The 22,474-nt window shown below is 49.3% G+C and overlaps 2 protein-coding genes across 6 annotated transcripts; one reads left to right on the top strand and one right to left on the bottom strand.

Annotated features, from left to right (window-relative positions):
- Positions 1-513: 513 nt before the first annotated feature.
- MRPS7 (mitochondrial ribosomal protein S7) lies at positions 514-3,951 on the bottom strand. The gene is made up of 5 exons (XM_061377149.1): positions 3,825-3,951; positions 2,980-3,171; positions 2,654-2,717; positions 1,917-2,084; positions 514-1,138 (listed from the first exon to the last, which is right to left on the bottom strand). Exons 1-5 carry the CDS (start codon positions 3,878-3,880, stop codon positions 917-919), a joined length of 702 nt encoding a protein of 233 aa, XP_061233133.1. The 5' UTR covers positions 3,881-3,951; the 3' UTR covers positions 514-916.
- On the top strand, positions 3,947-22,265 carry GGA3 (golgi associated, gamma adaptin ear containing, ARF binding protein 3). Of its 5 annotated transcripts, XM_061377128.1 has the most exons (17): positions 3,947-4,037; positions 9,220-9,304; positions 10,014-10,089; positions 10,575-10,673; positions 11,381-11,504; positions 12,296-12,399; positions 13,006-13,086; positions 14,147-14,284; positions 15,247-15,328; positions 15,790-15,906; positions 16,851-17,099; positions 17,721-17,788; positions 18,181-18,503; positions 19,013-19,278; positions 19,461-19,630; positions 20,314-20,424; positions 21,461-22,265. In XM_061377128.1, the coding sequence occupies exons 1-17, from the start codon at positions 3,998-4,000 to the stop codon at positions 21,569-21,571; spliced, it is 2,244 nt and encodes a 747-aa protein (XP_061233112.1). In that variant the 5' UTR covers positions 3,947-3,997; the 3' UTR covers positions 21,572-22,265. The 5 variants fall into 5 exon arrangements, with proteins under 5 accessions (XP_061233112.1, XP_061233113.1, XP_061233115.1 ...); XM_061377129.1 differs by lacking the exon at positions 9,220-9,304 and having other exon boundaries at positions 3,975-4,037; XM_061377131.1 differs by lacking the exon at positions 9,220-9,304 and having other exon boundaries at positions 3,992-4,037; positions 10,014-10,093.
- Positions 22,266-22,474: the final 209 nt, after the last annotated feature.

Here is a 22,474-nt window from a genome sequence, read left to right as displayed (position 1 = left end):
CATGCACACAGCCACAGGTACCTGCCATAGGGCTCTAGTAACTGGTTCTAGAGAACCCAACTACTCACATGTAGTTCTTTACTACATGCGCAGGTCCCTGAGCACATGTGGCCAGGCACAGGTTTTGTAACTTTTATACAACTGTCCTGTTTTATCCGACTTTAGGAAATTTCAACCCTGGAATGTTTCTTACAATAGAAGAAAAGAAACAAAATAGGCTATTGAAGGATCTTTTTCTAATAAAAGTTTTCCACTAACATGCCCTGCTTTCTGTCTGCACAGCTGCTGGGCTTTACTTAAAGGTTACTCCTGACTTAAGGCTTCAATACTCATTTTGTCCTCGGGTGTAGGGTGTCACCAAGGCTTTGTACAACCAGGGTTACTGGAAAGAGCAGTCTGAGAGTCAAGCAAGGACTCGAGAAACCTTTCCCATACAACTGGTTTTATTTTGCTGTTATTCCCATCAAACCTGTGCAGACAATGCTGCTGATGACCAGAACCAACTCAAAAAGGGCCTTTTGTACCATTCAAAGTGTTGTGGTGTGACAAAAATCCAGCTCTGTTCTTAGCTGTGCAGCCGAAACCATTGCTGATTGCAGGAGCAGAGACTCACAGGTCTTACAGTAAAGGTAACTGGAAGATTACTTTGTGCAGCATTGCTTTAAGAAAACATCTTAAGGCTTGTCTTTACAGGGAAGTGACGATGAAATAACCAGAGCAGGGGTTGGTAACTCCACATTCCTCCTTTCCCCATCCAGACAAGCACAGAGGAACCTTGTGGGATCAGATGAGTTTTCCCTGGCTTACTTCAGAAGCTGCATGGAAGGGATCTTCCCCCTTTCCCTCTTCTTCCTCCCCAGCTGCCCCCAGGCAGGCAGTGCTGGGGCTGCTGGCACCGTGTCCCATTGCAGAGTCCCTACCACCAGCGGTAGTGGGCATAGGCCCGGTTGGCCTCTGCCATCTTGTGCAGCATGTGCTTCTTCTTGATGATGGGGCCCTCGTTGTTGTAGGCCTGGAGCAGCTCCTGGGAGAGCTTCTCAGGCATCAGCGTCCGGCGGTGCTTGTTCTCCCTGCACTCAGTGATCAACCACTTCATGGCCAGGAAGCGCTTCCGATTGTCCTTCAGAGGGACTGGCACCTGGGGAAGGTTGAACCCGAACAGTTATCACACTGTGACGGGGCAGGAACCTGCTCTGCTCCAGCAGTCGCACAGGTCCAGCCCATGCTGCTCTCTGCAGTAAAACCAGTGCCCAGCACCTCATCTGTCCCAGTTCACCTCCTGTCCCACAGGAACTGGTCATTGCTACCAAATGGATGTTCTGATCAGCCTTGGTACTGCCTTGGAATGGGCTTTGTGAGGACTTCTGGGCTGTTTGGGAGCTGGACCCAGGCTGCAGAGATGGGAGATGGTCCCTACTCCCCTGCACTGAATGACAGAGAAATGCCTCCACATCTTATTTCCCCATCAGGTCTCCATGTTGCAGAGCTTGTACTTAAGACAGGTTCTGTTCAGTTTCAACCCTCCACTGTATCTAACTGATGTTTTCTGCTACACTGACCTGCCCCAGGGCTTTGGGACCTCTAGCCAAGCAATGTGATGCTGCACAGAGGATGAGACGGATAGTCATGAACTGCCAATTCCTTTGCTGCCTGTCATTGATCTCTGTTTTCTTGGATAACATCTGCTGCATCCTCCTTATCTCATCAGAGAAGCAGAAACCATTGCTGACAGGGAACTGCCATGCTCACAGCCTGGGGGCCTGATCTTGGACAAAGCTCTAGGTGCTGTTTTAATCCAGGCTGCAAAGCATCTCTCTTTCCAAGGGGAGGAAAGCTTGAGCTGAAGGGGTGGAAACCAGTTCATCTGCTTCCCTAACTCCCTCCCATCCAGATGTGCTCCCAGGCCCCCCTCTCACCTGGTAGGTTTTGCCTCCTTTCGTGATGCTGCTGAGCCCAATGATGGGCTGGCAGTTTTTCAGAGCCTGGTGGAAAATGACATAAGGGTTGCATTCAATTGTCTCCTTCTCATCTTCTGGAGCTTTGTGGTACTTCTCCAGCTGCTTTCTCTTAATGGCTTCTAGAGTCTTGGGATAAAGACAAGAGACAGAGCAGATGGATTATCCCACTCCATGAATGTTCATCACTTTTACAAGCACCCCGTTTTCACTTGAGCAACTGGGGAACATTTGGGCACAGCGTGTCCTTGTTTCAAGGGCTTTCAAGGATGGAACAGACCTGATGGGACCATCAGCTGATACCATTTACTGTAGGTCAGAGCAGGGCTCAAAGCTATGACACATCTGCGAGCTTTCATTGGCAAATTATACAGAAAATAAGGCACAAAAGAGCTGGAAGGAAGATTATTTGAGAAAATAATGCTTTTAAAGGTATTCTCTGGGTTTACGCAGTACATAAGGGCCAGGGGCTACTGAAGAGTGGAAAGAGAACGTTCTCCATTAGGCTCCCACCACCTGGGCTGTGAGCTGAGTGAGGCTGAGGCTTATACAAAAGGCCTTATCAGGTAAATAGCAGTGAGAGCAAAGTGACCACAGGGATAACCTGAGTTCTGATAATTCCTTATTCCAGTGAGCTTGACAACCCAGCCTTCCATTTTGTATTGGTTTAACCTAATAGAAGAAATGTGAGTTCTCACCTGAGCCATGAGGCTTCTGGCCAGCACTTTATTTCCATCCTTCATCATCATATTGGTGAATTTACTGCAAACACAAAGCCAAAGGTGAACCGATTTCCATCACCCATAGAAACAAGCACCCCCCTTTGTGCCATTCCTGTCATTAAGACTGGGTGCTGCTGGATCTGCTGTGATTATCTCTAATCACTGCCAGTCACTGGCTTTGTGGGGAAAAGATTAACCTGGAATAAAGGGATTGTGCAGTGAGAGAAGGCAAGGGCAGCACAGCAAATAAAGGCACAGCTCCCAGGTACTGTGGCTCCACAGGAGACGGTGCCTTCTCTGACCTGATCATGGGGTCGCTGAACACGGAGCTGGAGAGAGTAGGGGGTGCAGCTTTGACGGGCTGAACAGCCTTAAGCTCCAGTTTCTTCTTCTCCTCCTCAGTGAGCTCCTCTGGAGGTTTCTGGTACAATTCCTTGTTCACCTCTGGCTCTATGTAACTGGGGTTGTAGCGGCTCCATCTCACCTGCGTCAGCCTGCAAGGAGCAAGAGAAGGAGGGCTGTAAACTGGCACACATGGTATGTCACGACAGGGGTGAGCATGCCTCAGATGGCCACATTGCACTTGGGAGACATCTCCACCTTCCTCTCCATCGCTGCATTTCTACTGCAAGGCGCAGTCCAGGCCATGCTGGATGTGGTTCTGGACAACCTGGTCTAGGGAAGATTTCCCTGCCCATGGCAGGGGTTGGAACTGGATGATCTTGAGGTCTCTTCCAAGCCAAACCATTCTAGGATTCCATAAATAAGTAGTTTTACTGCTGGCCACGCCAAAGGGACGGGCAGGATCCCAAGTCCCAGGCACAGCACTGGGCCCCTGCCCTACCCTTACACTCCCTGAGGGCCCAGCCTGTGTGTGTCTCGAACAAACACCGCTCTGTGCCCCTGGCAGTGGGGCGAGCACCTTACACCGTGATTCCATTCATTATCCGCCGCGGGGAGCGCATTTGGATACGGGTCGGAGCGGAGCAACCGCGGCACCGAGAACCCCGCACCTCCCCCAACACAGCGGCTGCCCCGAGCCCCTCAGGCAGCCCAAAGCACGGCAACCCGTGTGCGGCCGGGCCCGGGGCCACCCCATCGCACAGCCCCGGGTGTGTGCGGTGCAGCGCGCCCCGACCCCGCTTACCGCGGCAGCCATGCCCGCAGCCGCCCGCCCAAACCCGTCGCCATGGGCGCCGCCATCTTTCCTAAGGGGCGGGGCCACGTGCGGCGTGAGGGGCGGTCCTTAGGCTGGGCACGCCCCCTCTCCGCCAGCTGGTCTCGCGCGGCCGGGGCGGGGCGTGCGCGCGGGCCGGCAACATGGCGGAGGCGGAAGGGGAGAGCCTGGAGTCGTGGCTCAGTGAGTACCCGCGGAGCCCCCGCCTTAGCGCCGCTCCCTCAGCACCGGGGTCCCCGCTCCCCTCAGCTCCGGCTCTCCCTCAGCTCCGGCTTCTCTACCCGGGCCCTTCCCATCGCCGCCCCACCGCTCCCCCCTCAGCCCCGCGCCCACCTCAGCCCCGGGCCCTTTCCCATCGCCTCAGCGAGCCGGGAGGCCCCTCGCAGGCCGTGGCCGTGCAGGGGAGGCCGAGGGTGGTCAGAGCACGCAGGGGCCGGTCCCCCGGAGCACAGACCTCCGCCAGCGCGGGGGGAAGCGGCTGAGGCCTCGCCTCCTGCCGGGGTCGCGGCCACGGATCGCCCTCTGTGGTGTCCTGCGCCCTCGGTGCCACAGAGGCGCGGGGCTGTGGTGGTTGTGGGGGTGTAGCTGTGGTTTGGGTCCGTTCATCGATGTGCTGCCTGGGAGGTGCGAGCAATGGGCACGTTTGGGGCTCACCTCGCTCTGCTGGGGGGTATTTTGACCGTGAGGGTTCATATGTGTGTGCTCCCCTTTCCTGGGTTTTGGTTGGGGAAGCACACAGCGTTAGTGCTGTCGTGAGGCTGAGAGCGGTGGGGATTTACCTAGTGAATTGTATTCCTGTGTTACACAACCATGATTGTCAAGCAGATGGGTTTTGCTTGGTGCCTAGCTGCAGTTTCAGGGTAGGAGTTCTGGGTGTCTGTTCCATATACATTGGCATATTTAGAACCCCTTTGTCAATATAAGGTATATTTCATCACATCAGGCACAGGTTAAACCCCAAAACATAATCTGTTCATCCCCAGCCCTTGCTGAGTATCTCCTCATTGAGTGTCTGGGAGCCGGGGGGCTGTGAGGCTGTTGGCTGTACAGAGCCTGGTGCTGCAGGATCCCAGCACAGTGCAGGCAGATCGGGAGGTGATTTTTGAATGAATCAGTCATAACAGTGGTGGTTTTCTCTATATTCCATGCACAGGGGCTGCTGCTGCTGCTGCCCCTGGGAGGCTGTCCTGGGCATCGCCAGCTCATTGTATGGAATGTCTTCTTACTGTAATAGCTGTTTGGTTGCAGCAGTGAGTGGAGTTCTGAAGTAGCTGGGGAGTAGGCAAACAGCAGATGGTCATTAAATATCATAGAGTATAAAGCCTCTTACCCTTTCGGAGTTCTCTTCCCATAAACAAGGTTAATTCTTGTTCTTTCTTGGTATTTTTATATAAAACTCCAGCACATATCCAGTATCCTCATCTGTTATAGGAGTTACTGGCAAAATGATGTTTTCAGCCCTTACTTCTCATTTTAGATCAATGCCTTCTGGCCCCTCACCATTTTTGCTCCTCCTCTGAACTCCCACTGTTTGTCAATATCTCTTTTTGTAGCCAGTGAGACACATGAAGAAACACCCACATCCCATCCTTTTAATCTTCCTCTGAGGAGCACTGACTCACCGAGTTCAGTTTGTGTGTGAAAATATCCCTAGTAGGAATGCTATTTTAGGTTGTGTCGCCTGGAAAACTTCCTGCCTGTTTGTTTTGTGGGCTTGTTTTGCAATTGTGGATGTTAAGAGAGAACTTCTCCCTCCTTGGCCGAGCAGTAGGATGTTCTGCACAGGAGAACACATGCTGATGGCTAGCGTTACAAAAGCCTTACTCACTGTAAGTAGTGCAGTGAGCCTGCCTGCAGAGGTGTACACGTTTCTCGAGGCTTGAGTGTTGCACTCTCATTTCAGAGGATGCTTTTATGCCAGGTCACTGCCACAGTGATTTGTGCTGGTGTGATTCTGTTGCTCCTCCCATCATAGAGGAGCACAAAGCATTTAGTGTATGTGAATTACTGGAGTCGTGCAGCCTGGTGCAGAGGCTGTGCAGCTTCTACCAGGCCTCCTGAGGGCTTTATTCTTGTAACCATCACAAAGCTGGGCTGTGTCCACTGCTAACCTTGAGGGTGAGCACCTGCTGTGCCCTTCCTAAAGGGAGCGGCTGGAATTGCTCTGGAATTGCTCTGGAATTCCAACTTCCCAGGCACAGAAGGTGGAAAATTTCCTCCTGACAATGATTTTTCCTCTGTACCTTCTTCGCTGCCCTGTCTGTCATCAGGTGGAGTCATAGACCCATGAAGTAACATCATCCTCGTGTCCTAATGCTGCAGCAAGATCTGCACTTGAGCCAGTGATGATCTAGCAGCTTCACGTTTCCTGCCTCATCTCAGGCAGCTGGGATGAAAGAAGGTGATTCTTGCTGTTCTCTCCCTGCCAGCAGCCTCTTCTGCTGCACTGAACTGAAATAGAGGAGGTTAGGAAATAATGGCAGTTGTACAAACACAGCTGGATCCTTTGACTTTAGCACTGTCTTTACTGCATCCAGAAGGAAGCTGTCTGTGTCTCACTCATGTCAGGCTTAGGCAGTGCCTCTCTGATAGATGCAGGTGGATAAAGTATTGTGTCTGTCTTCAGTTCTTTTTCCCTTATATTGTCATGGGTCAGCATTCTCCTCCTGGGGATACAAACAAAATTGGGCTGTTAAACTTGACATGCTTGGACTAGGGATTCCCAATTCATGTATCAGGCCTGACCTGGGGGAAGCCCTTTTTTGGGATGTTTTTTGTCTCATTTCAGAAGTAAACCTGGGAAAATATGAGCATTCATTACCAGTCAGTTAATGGTCTGTGCTTCTCTGCCTTCCAACAGTGGATTCTCTATACAGAAAAGAAGCACCTTTGTTTCATATCTAATGATGCATCTGAACATTGCCTCGTTGTGTTCCAAGGTCTATCAGAGCAGCTGAGGCCTGAATGGCTCTGGTGCTTAGGTCAGGTATGAAGCAACTTTATGTGTCCAGGGATTTGATATTCCAGAGTACAAAACTCTCCTTCCTGGAGTGAATCCTTTCATGTAAGTGTTGAAGCATATTTATAAGGCATTGCAGAGGAGCTCCCTGCCCACATCTTAAGTGTTCTACATAAAAATAGAGGACTTTTAAGTTATGCCTCGATAGACATGGTGCAGCTTCATGTAGGGATGTCCTGCAAAGGGAAATTTAGCTCGCTTGGGATGCTGTGTTTGTGTGGCTGCACTCAGATGGTAATAAGGATCTGTACACACCATTGTGTTGTGTCATGCAAACGCATCAATCTCCAGAGCCAGGGCAGGACTCCTGATCAAGCTTATTAACTTTTATGATCTAGGGGTTCACACTGAGATTTTATGAGTATTAGAAATAGGGAGTTGCTTCATGTGGAACATAGCTTCCCTTCAGTAACTTCCTTCTGAGACTTTGCTGTCTCTATGCGGGAGCCTCTGGTGCAAGAACTTAGATGAGTCTAAACTGAGTTTGAGAGTGTGAACTAATCCAGTGTCCTTCCAATATTTGGCAATGTTTGGAACAGCTTTAAAATGAATGCTTAGAACATGGCACCATTGGTTACATTTTCCTGTTTGTACTGCAGCTTTTTCCTACTTTCAGGATTTGCAACCAACAAAGAGTTCATGTGCTTGAGTGTCCTTATTTGTTTGTGCTCTTCCTGTAGTTATTAAATCCATTCCATTAACTCCAGCCAAGAGCTGTGCTTTTTCATCTTCAGAGCAGCAGAGGTGCTTTGGAGCACTGAGCTGTGTGTGATGCCATTTGACGTGCATGAAAAGACTTCACATTGTTCTAGGCCTGTGGTTTCCTGATGCTTCCAGGGTGCTGAGCAGTTGTGTGTGGTAACCGGGTTGAAGTGTCCCATATGTTTTGAACAGTTGCTTGGCTCTGCAGCAGCTGTGCTTTGAACTGAGCCTCTCTTGAATCTCTTGAGTTCAAAACTCAGCTTTGTAGCTCCATTTGTACGGCAGGATGGGATCCTCCAGCTTGTCCTCTCTGCCTGCTGCCTTCTGCTTCTTCAGGGTCCCATGTAAGTCAACAGCAGGCATAGGGATTCACCTCTGTGGAGTGTTTTCCAGATGAAAACCATGGAATAACTTACAGAATGGCTTTACAGCTGTTTGTTCTCTTTGAGGAGGAAGAAAATACAAGCAAACCTTGTAGGATTGCCACAGTAGGAAGACTGAGGTGTGCTGTGAAAGTGGGGTTATTCTGTTGGCAGCTGGTTTTACCTGCCTGTGGAAAGGCAAAAGGATGTGTTTTAATGATGATAAACAATGACACTTTGTAATGTAGCATGTGTGGAGTTCATTATGCTTCCCTCTATGATGAAAGTAGAGGGATGTGTTCCCTGCCCTTCATCCTCTACTCTATACTGTCTAGCTAAGCAATACTTTCTTTTCTACATCTTTTCTCATTGTATTGAATTTTTTATGAAGGCTCCTTAAATGCCAGCCCTGAGGTGTATAGCATTGCTTCTTCCCTTACAGGAAAGAAAAATCATCATGTCTGCTCATCTTAACTGGAAAATTAGGTTAAAGTAGGAATTTCATCTCCTGTAGATCCAGTGCTCCATCAGGGTGAAGTAGAATACGTGGATAAGATGCATTCATAACAAAAAAAGCTGCTGATAGCATCACTATTCTGCAATCAGCACAGTAAGTGAGGTCCTGGTACCCAGGGGAGGATCCTTCAGGAGCCTGAAATAACCCAGTCAGTAAAGCATCAATCTCTCAGTCTGAGCATGCAGGGTTTGAATTGCTGATCAGGCCCACGCTAGAGTGTTCATTATTTGCAAGAACAACTCAATGTATAATAATGAATTTCACTTCATAATCCCCAGAAGGAATGCTAAGGCATCTAACAAATCAACTGGCACTCTTAATGCTAAATGCCTCTATTAAATATCTGATGTTCCAGCTCTTCCACTAAACTTCCAGGGAATACACTAATAATTTCCTATGTAGAGAGTGTGAGGGTTTAGCTTTTAAGAAGTTTAATGTTAGAGCCAGACAGAAAGAGCATTCAGGCAGAGGGAAGCTCTGTGAGCTCACGTGTTTTATCTTGTGCTCTCATTTAGAGTATGGAAACAACATGTTTGTAAGTACCTGAGATTTGGCACCTGGCTTTTTGGGAAGCAGTGATTCCTGCTGGATATTTGGATGTTTCAGCTTGAACACACCCTTTTCTCTGAACAGACAGACCTGTGTGACCTTCTTCCCCCTTTATAGTTGGCAAAAGATGTCAAATGTTTTTGTCTAGGAAGTGCATGACCTTTTCTACTGTTTCTTTTGCTTGCTTGGTAATATATTCTCTTTCCCTTGCCAAAGATAAAGCCACTAACCCATCTAACAGGCAAGAAGACTGGGAATACATCATCGGATTCTGTGACCAGATCAACAAAGAACTTGAAGGGTGGGTGTCCCAAAGTGCTCTAGGCCTCATAAGTTAATATTCACAGCTTTAAGTATATCACTTGATCATCAGACTTTCATGTTGTCTTTTATATATGCTGATATCACAAGGAAGATGTGGCTATAAAAGAAACACGATGCTGTGAAGTGTGGTTTCTCTTCTGGAATGCATGGCTTATACACAGGCTGAGCACTAGGAAAATGGGAATTCTGAATCTGCCCCTAATTCTGCAGCTGCAGATTCTCATCTGGCTGAAGTTCCTCTGGTTGGCAGGCTGTGAAGTGGGGTTATAACTGTTATTAGTGCCTGGTGGGCCTCACACCCTTAAAAACATTACTAGGCTTAACTGAGGAACCCTCCTGGGCCACAGCATTCCTGGCAGTTAAGGGAGAAGAGTTTTCGTTTGGAAAAATGAAACTAATGCACAAGAAATGAAGGGATTTCCTGGGCTGGGAACTGGACTGGGAGTTGCTTGGCCCCTCCCAAGGAGAAATCTGGAATTGCTGGCTCAGACCTTTCCTATGTGCAAACACCCAGCCTTACAAAGATGCCTCCTCTGAGCCTTTGTACACTGGGGGAAAGATAAAAAGTGCTACTTTCCTTTAGTTATATAAAGACAGCTCATTTAAACAGCAGAATCTGTGAAAGTCTGAAACATCCTTCACTGTGTTTACCTGCTCTGTTTTAACGAGGATCTGCTTTGTTTCAGGCCACAGATAGCTGTGAGACTCCTGGCTCATAAAATCCAGTCGCCGCAGGAATGGGAGGCAGTCCAAGCCTTGACAGTAGGTAGTCCTTACCCCTCCTCTTCAATCCACTTATATATCAGTTCATGTCATCTGTGCAGGGTATAAGGGTTGCACAGTGTGTCAGTGGGGTCAGCTATGGGGCTGAAAGCCCTGATTCCCTTCTGCTGGGAGTGGGAGCACAGGGACCTCACTGAAGTGTCCACATTGCTCATTGCAATGGAGCAGTCAGAAATAACTCTGGTTTAGTTTTAGCTGCTTCTGTTTGTTGTCTTTGGGCAACATTTGTGTTCATTGTTAGGAGATCTAATAGCGAGATAACTTATATATATACATGGCTGAGGATGGGAGACCTGCCTGCCTTGGTGTATCACCTCTAAAGATCTGAGCTTTGTGTGTTGCAGAGCCAGAATGCATGTCTCACTGACATGGGTCTTTGAGTTCCTCTATAAGCACAACACAGCTACACAGTTACTGTAGGGTTTTGTGTTCATTTCAGCCCTGTTTTTCTTCCTTGAATGCAGGTGCTAGAAGCTTGCATGAAGAACTGTGGGAGAAGATTTCATAATGAAGTAGGGAAGTTTCGCTTCTTAAACGAGTTGATAAAAGTCGTGTCTCCAAAGGTTCGTCCCTGAGCTATATGGCTGAATTTGCTTCTTGTTTAGCCTTTTGCAGGCAGCATCCAAAATGCTTGAAGTGCTCTGGCTGGCTCATTGCATTTATTAGCCTATACTCAAGAGCATTTAGCTAAGGTTTTTTGGTTGGTTTATGTTCTGCTTGCTGTTCCTGTCAGTAAGTTGTACTTATTTACCATCAATCTCTGTTTTTAAAAACCAAACCAAACTCCAGCATCAGTGGAAGAGAGGCGTGATGCAGAGGTTAAAACAAGACGCTTGGCAACACACCAGAGTTCTAGTCCTCACTCTGCTGCTGACTTGGTGTGTGAATAGGGCCTGGCTAAGTCCCTCAACACTCATGGGGTGATAAATGGACAGGGGCACCCCATGGCATGATTCCCAGATTCTTCGGGGACAAGGAAGGGGGTGGATATCTGTATTGCTGTAATTTTTAAACAGCAAAATCCTGAACGCCACAGAACAGCTGCTTTTTCCTTTGCTAAAGGTAATCACAAAGCTTCTCTTCACTGTTACTTCAAATATACTAGAGGAGCAATTCTCTTAATAAGATGTATCTTAGATAATCGTGGCCCTTGGGTTACACACCTTTTAATGTACATCACTCAACTTCCATTCTGTGGGTTTGGGCTTTACTTGTAAAAAAAAAAGAAATAAAGAACATGGAGAATTTACATCTTTTTTTACACGTTTAGTACCTGGGAGACCGAGTCTCAGAGAAGGTGAAGACCAAAGTCATTGAGTTGCTGTACAGCTGGACAGTGGCACTGCCAGAAGAATCCAAAATCAAGGATGCCTACTACATGCTGAAGCGGCAAGGTAGGAAGTTGGCTGCTAGTTCATGCATCCCCTCCAGCCTGGGCTTTAAGGAAGAGTGTCACATATGACAGGGTGAGGTGTTCCTGCCCATGGCAGGGTTGTTGGAACTGGATGATCTTAGTGTCCTTTCCAACCCAAACCATCCTGTGATTCTATATAGTTCTTTTAACTGGATCACTTTGCAATTGTACCTTTAGTTCAGCTGATAACACATTTCCTGTGTAGGCACAGTGTAAAAAGCTCAGCTGAGAAGATGCGGCTTCAACACAAGGAAAATTGGTTCCAGGAAAGCTCTTGAGGCTGAGCATGAATCTTAAGGATGTGACAATGGAGCAAACAGGGACTTAGCTCCTCCCCAGTCATGGTTAGGAGCCTGCTCATCAGCCCATTTTGCACTGCTGCTCTCCTGCTCAGCTCGTACAAACAGATGTCATGCCCTTGAGTCTGTACAAAGCTGGGTTGTCTGGGACTGGACTTAGTGCTTCAGTAGCTAAAGAAAAAGGGGGAAAGACAAATAGTGAAGAGCTGTTGATTATACTGAGCTATTAGAGGAGCAATATGGACATGGCAACACGTTTGTGGGGGTTTGGCCTTTCTTTGTCAAAGAAAACTGTGTTTTTCCAGCTAGCATGCTCAGTGACATTGATCCTGTATTGCTCACTGGGGCAGTGTGCTGGGATCAGTGGACAGATTGACTGTGTATGGCTTTGATAGCAGCCTGTGAGTAACTGGGTGCACTGCCTGGGGTGACTGCATGTGCAAACCCACGTGGGTTCCCTTTCTCCTTTCAGGGATCGTTATGTTTGATCCTGTGATTCCTGCAGACCGAACCCTGATTCCTTCCCCACCGCCTCGTCCCAAAAACCCTGTGTTTGATGATGAGGAGAAATCCAAGGTAGAGTGAAGCCTTAGTTCATAATCACTAATGAAAAGTGATTAGTGAGTGCACATTTAGAATAAGGAAGGATACTAAATTCAGCTTTTGGTTTTGGGGTGGTGGTGTGGACTTGCACAGAACTCATTGCTTTGTCCACCTGCCTAACCTGAAGTTCAAGTGAAAGCCTTCTCTGTGTCACCACTATGAGGTTATTCCTGGTTAAAGCACCATCCTGCTGTAGCACTAAAGGCAGAGACCGTTCAACACTTGGGACCCAAAATGATATATGGGAGGAATAATGATCTTGTGTCTGAAGTCTCTGAGATTTCACAGCAAATGTCCTGTGTAGAAGCAAGAGTACAGCAACTCACATAAAATAAGAAAGCATAAATGACTCCTCCTGAAGTCACTGTAACTACAGCAGTGTAAGCTGTGTGATAGCAGGCTGTATCTCTTCTCCTGTCCCTGCCCATGGCAGGGGGGGTGGAACTTGATGATCTTAAGGTCCTTTCCAACCCTAACTATTCTATGATTCCATGAATTGTTCTCTTAGATTCCTTTCTCTGCTTCCCTTTGTCAAAGGGTCTGTATTTGTTTCCTGAATATCCTCTTCTCATCTTACAGCTTCTAGCCAAGCTCCTGAAAAGCAAAAACCCAGATGATTTACAAGAGGCCAACAAACTTATCAAATCCATGGTAAAAGAGGTAAGAAATTCCTGTAGGATTGGTCCCAGTTAGCAATCTGCTTTCCAGGTTTCCAGCAATTCGACTTCAAACTGGTGGAGAGCTTTAGCATCATGTGAATGGTAGAACTTGCCTTCCTCAGGCTCCGGGAGCATTGTGTTAGTACATCCCATAGTTAAGCTGTGGGGACTGGGTGAGACTGACCACCAGTGACATCCAGCTTTTTGTTCTGCTTAAAACTTATGTCAGTGCTAACTTGCTTCTAGTCCCTGGGGTACTAGAATAAAGGGCTCTGTGTGGTATGAACGCGTTGTGATTTTGACTCCAGCTTTCAAATGGGAGTTGGTTCCTGTGGTGGAGGAGGGGGTAAGAAGGGGCAAGGGTTGAATACCCCTTGTTGCAATTACACTCCCATCACTCGAGGTGGTCTTTCATGGCAGGCGTTGGTGGAGCATTGCAGTACCACCCCTGGATACTGAGGATTGAGTCATTTGGAGCGTGTCTTCTCGCAAGCAGGCTTCATGGAAACACCTTCCTGTTTGTAGAGCTCTGATGCACCCAGCCCAGGCAGTCATTAGAAACTGGGGGCCAGGAAATGACTCACTGGGATTCTGGCAAAAAAAGAGGATAGTTTCTAGACTGAAGAGGATGTGTGGGTTACTGAAGTGTTTCCATTCAAGCTCCTCTTGGCTCCAGGGCAGATTGTCCTGCATTTGTAGCTGGAATCTCAAATCCATAGGTGGACATTCTTGATCAGAGAGTTCTTGTTGCTCCTAGTAAACGTTTTGCTTCAAACTCATCTTTTCCATAAAGTGACATCAAGTGACCAAAAAAAATCAATCTTCTGGAAAGGTCAGAAAGGAAATTTCCTATTTTTAGTGGTAGAATTATACACCAAAGTCTATTAAGTGAGACTGTTTGGAAAAGGTAATAAAATAAGCAGAGCTTCATGTGAATGGAGAGGTGGTTGGTTTGTTTCTAGTTTAAATAGACATTATTTGACACAGGTTATACCTGCTGTTGTAATACCATGGACCTCTACAGGGAAACTCACTTTATGTCTGTGTTTTACTCCCTGAAGGATGAGGCTCGGATTCAGAAGGTGACAAAGCGCATGCACACGCTGGAGGAAGTGAATAACAACGTGAAGCTGCTAAATGAGATGCTGGTTCATTACAGCAAAGAGGAATCATCCGAGGCCGATAGGGAGCTCATGAAGGTGGGTCTGAGCTGCTCCTGGAGTCAGCCCTTTCTTCTGACAGACCTGAGGTTTGCAAACAATTACAGAGTGCAGTAAACCAGAGAGCAGTGGTGAGAAACAAGAGCAGGAAATAGCAGGAAAGGAAAGAACTGTTTTTATAGCCTTTCACCAAAGGACTCTGTGGGTAATAGATTGGGTTTGCACATGCTTGAAGCAAGGTGCATCTGTGCTTCGAAGATGCAACATGGCAGAATCAAGAAGCTGCATTTTGTAATTCCTGCTGCTGGTAGGCCACAGTGATTGCAGATCAGATCTGTCCCTTACAGCACTGTGGATGGATAAACTAAAAGCAGAAAATACATCCTCCCCTTCATAGAAAGAATTGTAGCTTGTGATAGAAGGTTGGGAGACCATCAGAAAGGTAAAAATGAAACCAGCTGCCAAGGATGGTTGGATAGGCCCAAGGCCTTGAAGAGTTGGGCTTTTAACAGTTAAAATGACTCATTCTAACAGGCTTCTGAAGCAGGGGTAAGAAGCTTAAGACACTGGTTTGTTTCTGTGAAACATTTTGTTCTTCCCACCTTTCCTCTGTGCAGTTGCAGACTCAGTAGTGGTTACAGCACAACTGAAGCATAATAGTTGAAGTACAATTCCGCTCTTCCTGTGGCTGTTAGGGACTAACTGCAGTGCATGGGGTGAACATCTCTTTGGGACTAGAGCTGGCCGTAAGTGCTGATGTGAGGGAGGGCTGGGTGATGTTGTGTTGAAATGCAGGCTGTGTTTAGATTCCCAGGCTAAGGTAGTGCTTCACAGCTCTGTTAACAGGGCAGGGACAGGGATCTTGGTTGTCCAGCCACGCTGGCACAGGGAGATTGGTTCCTCTGTTCTGGGCTTTCCAGTGTGCCTGGGGAGTCATTCTGTGCTGCCTGGTATTGCTGCTGATGGCTGATGAGACCCTTTGTCCTGTTCTCTCCTCCTAGGAGCTCTGTGAAAGGTGTGAGACCAAAAGAAGGACATTATTCAAGCTGGCCAGTGAGACAGAGGATAATGACAGCAGTTTGGGTGAGCTCAGTGCCACTTCTCCTTTGCTAATTGCTTTTGTGACCTGTGACTGTGCGAGGGTTCAGCAGCTGCTGGAAAGACACCTCCTCACTGTGATGCACTTTGCTTTGAACAAGCAGATAAAAGCCTCTTTATCCTTATCATTTCAATTCAGGCAAGGATGTGACAGTAGAGTTGATGGTCAGGGGAGGCTGGGGGTGCTAATGGGGGAGAGCTGCTGCTTTGGAAGGGGAAGGGAGTTGCTGTGGGGGACAAAGCTTTGGACTCAATTTTATATTGTTAGTGTAATGTGCATGCACCTAGGAAAGTCAGGGTGTTGTGTGGAGAAGCAAGGCAAAGGCAGAGTAATGGAGCTCCTTGCCAGATGATCATGGGTTATCTTCTTGCTGGTTATTCAGTTGGGGCTCTCAGTGGGAGCAAGGTGCCTGAGGTCCTGGAGGTTGTTTCTCTCTCACATGTAGGGGATATTCTGCAGGCCAGTGACAATCTGTCCCGTGTGATCAATTCCTATAAGAAAATCATAGAGGGGCAAGTGCTCAATGGTGAAGTGGATCTCCCTGGGATGTCTGTAGTGGAAGGTGAGTTCCTGGGAAGCCAACTGTTGTGGTCTTGAATCCTGAATCCTAAGGCTTTTGGCCAGGGTTTCCTATTGTGCTAAAGTAGAAAACTGCTGGTTCTTGTGGCCAACGGCTTGTTCAATCAGAGGGGGACAAGACAGCTCCTAAGCAGTGGATAAACAGTTCTGGATATGAGCAACAGTGCTGCAGCTTTGCATTTTCCATTGCTCAGTCCATATTATTGAAACCTTTGATAACAGCAGCAGCAAACCTGCATCTGAATGGTTTGTGTGGCTGGAAGTTTCCATTCATTTTCCTCTCCACATTTGTCCTTAATGGTGACATGAAAGGTGAAGATGATTTTATCAAAGGACAAGGTGGGAGCCAGGCCACAGGTGCCGTTCCTTGCTTTGCCAGCAATTCCATTTGTGAATTTAGGCCAGTTGCCCATTGGCACTTCAGCTTCATCACTGAAAGCTCTGCACATGTGCAGCAGAATTACCTTTGGGGAGTCGGTTAAACTGGATGGGGAGCAGCAGAGGAATGCATACTGCTGCCTGACAGCATCTCATGGAGACAAGACTCTCCTCAATAGAAAGATCCAAGAGAGTATGAGTTTTCCTCAGCTCTTGGTAGCCCTGTGTGTTGTAATTCTTTAGGATCTCCCAAAGCCTCATCTGAGCTCAGAAGGCTTTGAAACTATTACAAATTATGCTACAAGAAGCACTGAGGTTGGAGCAGGTGCTGATTTTCATCCAGAAGTTTCCAAGTATCTTGGTTGATTTAAGTAGCTTCTGGACAGCAAATGGTGAGGTAGAAAGCATGTGGGCTTTCTGTGTTACCAAGAGATAAAATGAGGATCTGTGTTACCTAAACCATCTCTCTGATCATTTCTTCTGTACATTGGCTTTGCTCTGAGCCTTTTGCCTTCTCTCCTAGTAGTGCTCTTCTCCTGTCCGCTGCAGGGAGTAACTCCACCAGTAACCTCAACACCCTCATTGACCTGGCTGGACTGGACGTCAGCAGCACCCCAGCACCTCCACTGCCACCCAGCACCCTGACACCAGCCCCCCCAGCTGAAATCCCCATCCTCCCACCCCCTCCCCAGGCATCTGTGCCCCTGAGGAGCAGCTCCTCTGGCCAAGTGGAAGCTGCACCCCCTCAGCAGAGCAGCAACTCCCTGTCATTGCTGGATGAGGAGCTGCTGTGCTTAGGTAAGACACTGAAGGGCCCATAAAAGGGCTACTCAATCCATGCCTGCTTTCTTCCCTCTGCATGAGTGAGGGCTGGCTGTGTGTGGCGTGCCAAAACGGAGCATGAGATGCCTTTGGTATCTTGAGACGTCCAGGGCACATTCCCTTGCATCATCCCTGATGTAAGACCTGGTCATGGAGTCAGGACTGAAAACTCTGATCTTCCCAGGCTCGGCTGCATGTGAAGCAACTTGAGTGTAATTGCAGTTGGTCTCTGTAGGTGCCTGGACATGCAGTTTGGTACAGGTTTCACCCCTGTACCAATGACTGCTAAAGAACAAGGTGCCGTAGAGGGGTTGTGTGTAGGAGCCTGCAGAACACCTGCCTGTGGAGCCCAGATAGGAACAGCAGAAGACACTGCAAACCAGGAAGGGTTAGAAGAGCACAGGGGGTGGCTGTCAGCTCCTGGTGCTGTTAGTCTTCCTCATCATAGACTTGCAGCCCATTTCCGCCTTTCCTCAGGTTCTTGGGGTCTGGCAGAGCTGAATTGAGTGGTTTGATGGTACTGAACCAGTTGCCAAGGGGTGACACCTCACTCGTGTCCTCCTCCTCCAGTCACAATACTTACTGTTTCCCTTTCAGGCCTGAATGACCCTGCCCCTGCAGCAGCAAAGGAGACCTCAGAAAACAACCAGTGGAGCATGTTTGAGGTACGAAGGAGGGTCTGGGGCAAAGGGGAGGGATTGTCACTGTGGGAGATCTCAGAACTCACTGTGTCACCTTGAGAAGCATCAGAACGAGCACACAAGCAGAGGGGCAGCTGTTCCTGAGGGGAAGTCTGGCTTAGCCCTAAAATCTGGGATAGCTGTGTGTTAAACAGAGTAGATATCCCTGAACCTGGCTTTCTCAGTTCCCCATCTGTCCCCATGATGTTAGCACTTCCTTTGCTTAAATTACAGATCAGATGTAGCCCTGACATAGGCCACAGACTTTGCTGCTTGCCACCCAGCACCTGTGTTTGCGGTAAATCTATCTCCCTCTGTAACACCTCCACAACAGGGGGTAGCAGCGAGTTAGAGCATCTCCTTGTCCTCTCTTTCAGAATGACCAGCTGGACCTGGATTTCTTTAACCCGAAGATGGTGACTGTTGCTTGCAACCCTGCAGGGAACCCTCTTCTCCATCACACATCCCAGACCACGTGTGGAACGTCAGTGACGCTGCCCTCTGCTTTCACAGCCTCTCAGACTGCTCCCAGCATCCCAGCACCAAACTCAGCACCGTTTGTATTCCCTGCTGGACCAGGCGCCCCTGGGGGGCCTCCTAAGACTGTTTCAGTTGCTCCTGGGTACTTCAGCTCGTCCGTGGGGAGCAATATGTCCCATAAGATGGATGCACTGGGACAACTCCTTGAAGAAGCCAAAGGGTAACCAAAAGTCCTGGACTTGGCTTTGTCTCTGCAGTTGAAAAGCCAAGGTTGCTGCAGGTTCAGAGGCAGACTCTGAACTCTCTGTTTGGGTGGAAATGTGTGATTGGGATTTGTCTTCTTGGAGGGTTTCAGTTTACAGACTGATAGGAGGGTCCCACTCTGGGAGGGGAGGGCAGGCACCACTATGGAGAGCACAGCACCCGTGCTGGGGCCTGAAACAAATGAGTGTGGTGTGAGGTACAGAGGCTTTGCCCTTCTTGGCCTTGCCAGCCTTTGCTATGGTGAAACTCTGCTTCCTTCTTGACTTACACAAGTGATGCTTGACCCTACCACCGTGGCTTCCCTCGTAGCTCTCCTCCTTACATGGGACTGGACTGAGTGACAGACTCCAGTCTGGCCCCAGGCCACTGCTGTGTCCTGGAGATCTGCTGTTACCTCTGGGTTTGTGGGGAAATTCCTGCTTCACTTCCATCTCCATTTCCCACGTTTTCCTGTCTCTCTTGCAGGACTGCCACCCAAGGCATGGTGACACCCTCAGTGTTCCCTGGGGCTGCTTTACCAACCACTGTCACCTCTGCTCCATTGATAGCGCCTGCAGGGCTGCCAGCCACTGCCCCTGCGGCCCCTCCGGTTCCCTTCCCAAGCAGCTGCCCTGCTGGCTCAGGAAGCCCTCTCTTCCAGCCAGCATCATTCCAGCAGCAAGGCAGTCCTGTGAAAGCACCCGAGATTTCCTTGGCCAATGTCCACGTTCCCTTGGAATCCATCAAACCCAGTGAGTATTTTGGGATTGTCACCTTTCTGTGAACATTCCTGAAAAGCAAAGTTTCTTCCCAAAGCTCATAAAGCAGAGAAAGGCCGAGGTGTCCCAGCTGAGCAGTCAGAGTGCCTAACGCTGCTCTAGGTCACGTTCTGCACTGTAACCCTGCATTCTGTCCCCTTCCCTCCCTGTGGCAGGCAGTGCCCTCCCAGTGACAGCCTACGACAAGAACGGCTTCCGGATCCTCTTGCACTTTGCCCGGGAATGCCCGCCGGGAAGGTCGGATGTGCTGGTGGTGGTGGTCTCCATGCTGAACACGGCACCGCTCCCTGTGAAGAACATCGTGCTCCAGGCTGCTGTGCCAAAGGTAGGGATGGGGCCAGACCCACAGCCATGTGAAACTGCCTGGATGTGAACGTGGGAATTGGGGCAGCCTGGTTCTGCCTTTCTATAGGCGGTGCTTTGCCTGTTCCCAGAACATACAGGGGGTTGTCAGAGGCAGAAAACACTGAGCAGGGTAAGTCAAGCACTGCAGGCAGTGTTCTGATTGCTGTCTAGGATCAATCCAGCTGTGTGTGTTCATGGAGGTGGCTCAGACAGTTACAGGGATAGAGCCACCCCTCAGGTCTTCAGGACCAGTTTTTAAGACATCCTTAATCTGCAATGTGTTCTGTTCTGGTGTTACGCACCTGGATAATTTGGGATGGGCAGCTTTGTGTTTTGAGAACTGTCTCAGTCTCAGCTGTGATCTGCTGCTGTCAGGAAGGTGCTCACATGAAAACTTCTGGCAAAGAGCACGCAGATGAAGGTGCTGTTGGTGTTCACCTGACCAAGGCTTTTACTCTGGGCTGACTTCTCAGTACCTGCTCCAGTCATGCAGGAACACGTTCCTGTCATGTAGGGGTGGCTCTTGTTTCCTTAGCCTCACGTGTGGGTTTATTCTCTTCAGTCTGATGTGTGCTGTTACCTCCCTGGCCTGTGCAAGCAGCTCTCACTGTCCCCAGAGCAGGAGATAACCCCTGAGGTTCCTCTTTCCTTTTCCACTTGCAGTCCATGAAAGTGAAGCTCCAGCCACCCTCTGGCACGGAGCTGTCTCCGTTCAATCCCATCCAGCCGCCTGCTGCCATCACCCAAGTCATGCTCCTGGCAAACCCTGCGAAGGTGAGCGGGGCAGTGGGGTTGATCCGGTCGGGTTCGATGTAAGCTGGATTCTGGGGACAGGGGTTGGACTGAACATCTGGGGTTGGACTGAACATCTGGGCAGATGCAGCTGTTTGTGACCTGCCCTCCAGAGGTGGTTACTGCATACTGGTGTGTGAATTGAGGGCTGGAGGGGGGCTCTTCCCCAGCAGACTGAGTCAGTGAGGAGAGGGACAAGAAGGACCTTCCTCTCAGCAGAAGCATTACAGACACATAAGGCTCAGCTTTAAGGGGTGGCAGTTGGAGCTGTACAAGGACTTTGACCCTCTTGTGCACTGGAAGCGTCTGGCTTTGGTGGTGCTGGTGCTGTAGGTGTACTTTTGCTGCGTTGAGGCTGATGGACCCGAACCAACAGACAGATGTCAGCTCACATCTGTTCCCCTGTTCTGTGGGGATGTCCCTGTGACCAGGGAAACAACGTGGTCAGCACTTCCTTTTCTGCTGATGGTGCTGGGAGCACCTGAGCAGCTCAAGTAGCCCTCTCCCTGAAGCTCAGATGCACTCACCTGCATGGTGCTCCTTGAGGACTAAAGCAAAAGGGTCCTTAAAGAACCAGCTGAAAGCTTTGAGGATAAACATCAGAGGGGTTTGGTGGGAAGATGAGCAACGCTGTGGGGTGCAGGGTGATCCCCTCACTGAAGGACTGGCTCCATCTCCTGCTTGCTGCCTCACTCGGGGGTTTGCAGAGCAGGAATTGCTTCATCTTCCTCCACATGATGAGGAATTTAATCTGGAAAGTGTTGACTGATTCCAGCAGCATTCCTCAGGCTCGGTGTGTGCAAACAGGTCGTTCCTGCTGCTCCAGGATAAGCAATCAAGCTTTTGTGGTATAAAAACTGTTAAGGGCAATAGATGAAGAGCTGAGCTCCATGGGCTTCAGCCAGGCCCTCTTCCCCTGGCTGAGTGCTGCAGAGGTCTGATGCTCTCCCCAGAGCTGTAACCGTGTGTTTGTTCAGGAGCTGCTCTCACGTTGCTCTTGGTTTTGTCTCACCTGCAGGAGAAAGTGAGGCTCAGATACAGACTGACCTTCACGCTGGGAGACCAGCCCAGCACAGAGGTGGGCGAAGTGGATCAGTTTCCCCCCGTAGAGCAGTGGGGGAACCTATGACCTTGGGCCACTGGCAGAGACTGTGACAGGCCCAGGAGAGGCTCCCGCAGGACTGGAATGGCTGTGGCGTGGCGAGGGACACGCGTGCTCTCCACTGGTGATGCTCAGCTTTGTTTACATGTCCTGACCACTCTGCTTGTAGCTTTAGTCCAGAACGTTTTGCCCCACGTTGGAGGGGTCCTGGAACATTGATGCCAAGCATGGACTGAGGCGGCAGCCGGTACCATCAGTGCTGGCTGCCTTCATCTTGACCCCGGGGTGAGTCTGGTTCTACCTTCACTCCATTGAACTTGAAGCTATTCTATGTTGAGGGCAGAGCTGTCAGCAGAGCAGGGTTTAGTTGGCTCGTTCCTGTACCGCTGTCCAGAGATACCACAGGCTGGTGGGGTGATGATGCCGTGAGCTTCCTCAGTGCAGAGCCCTTACACATGCCCTCCCTTGGACTCTCACCTCCTCAATGCCACATGGAACTGCAGCGCATGTGGAGCAATAACGTTGGATCCGTGAGGGAACGCTGGTTTTTTACACTGGAATGGCACTTAAATCCCTTCCTCCCCCTCTGCTGCTTCACTCCCAACAGCCAACATAAGCAGCCCCTCGCTCTGTGCTGTGCTGCTCTGTCTTTAGTTGGTCTGTATTCGACTTGCTGCCTCCCTTCTGTATCCTCTCGGGGCAGCTGAGGTTTGGATGCAGGGGGTTACGTTGGTTCATGCCTTCATCGCATTCCCTAATGTGGGAGAAGAGGAACTGTGTAGTGAGGAGGTAAACAGGGCTGGATGGAGGGCTCGGTGTTGGTGGAGGACAGCACCCAGTGTGCAGGAATGTCTTCACAATCACTGATCAGGTGCAGTGACTGAATCCAGGGATCAGGAGATGCCTCTCGTGTCCCCTCGTGCGGGCAGT

This window comes from Neopsephotus bourkii, unplaced genomic scaffold (assembly GCF_033783945.1).
Source record: "Neopsephotus bourkii isolate Nb327-2 ecotype Australia unplaced genomic scaffold, CSIRO-AGI_Nbou_v1 NB_1749, whole genome shotgun sequence".
NCBI lineage: Eukaryota > Metazoa > Chordata > Aves > Psittaciformes > Psittacidae > Neopsephotus > Neopsephotus bourkii.
This window is presented reverse-complemented; position numbering and strand designations above follow the sequence as displayed.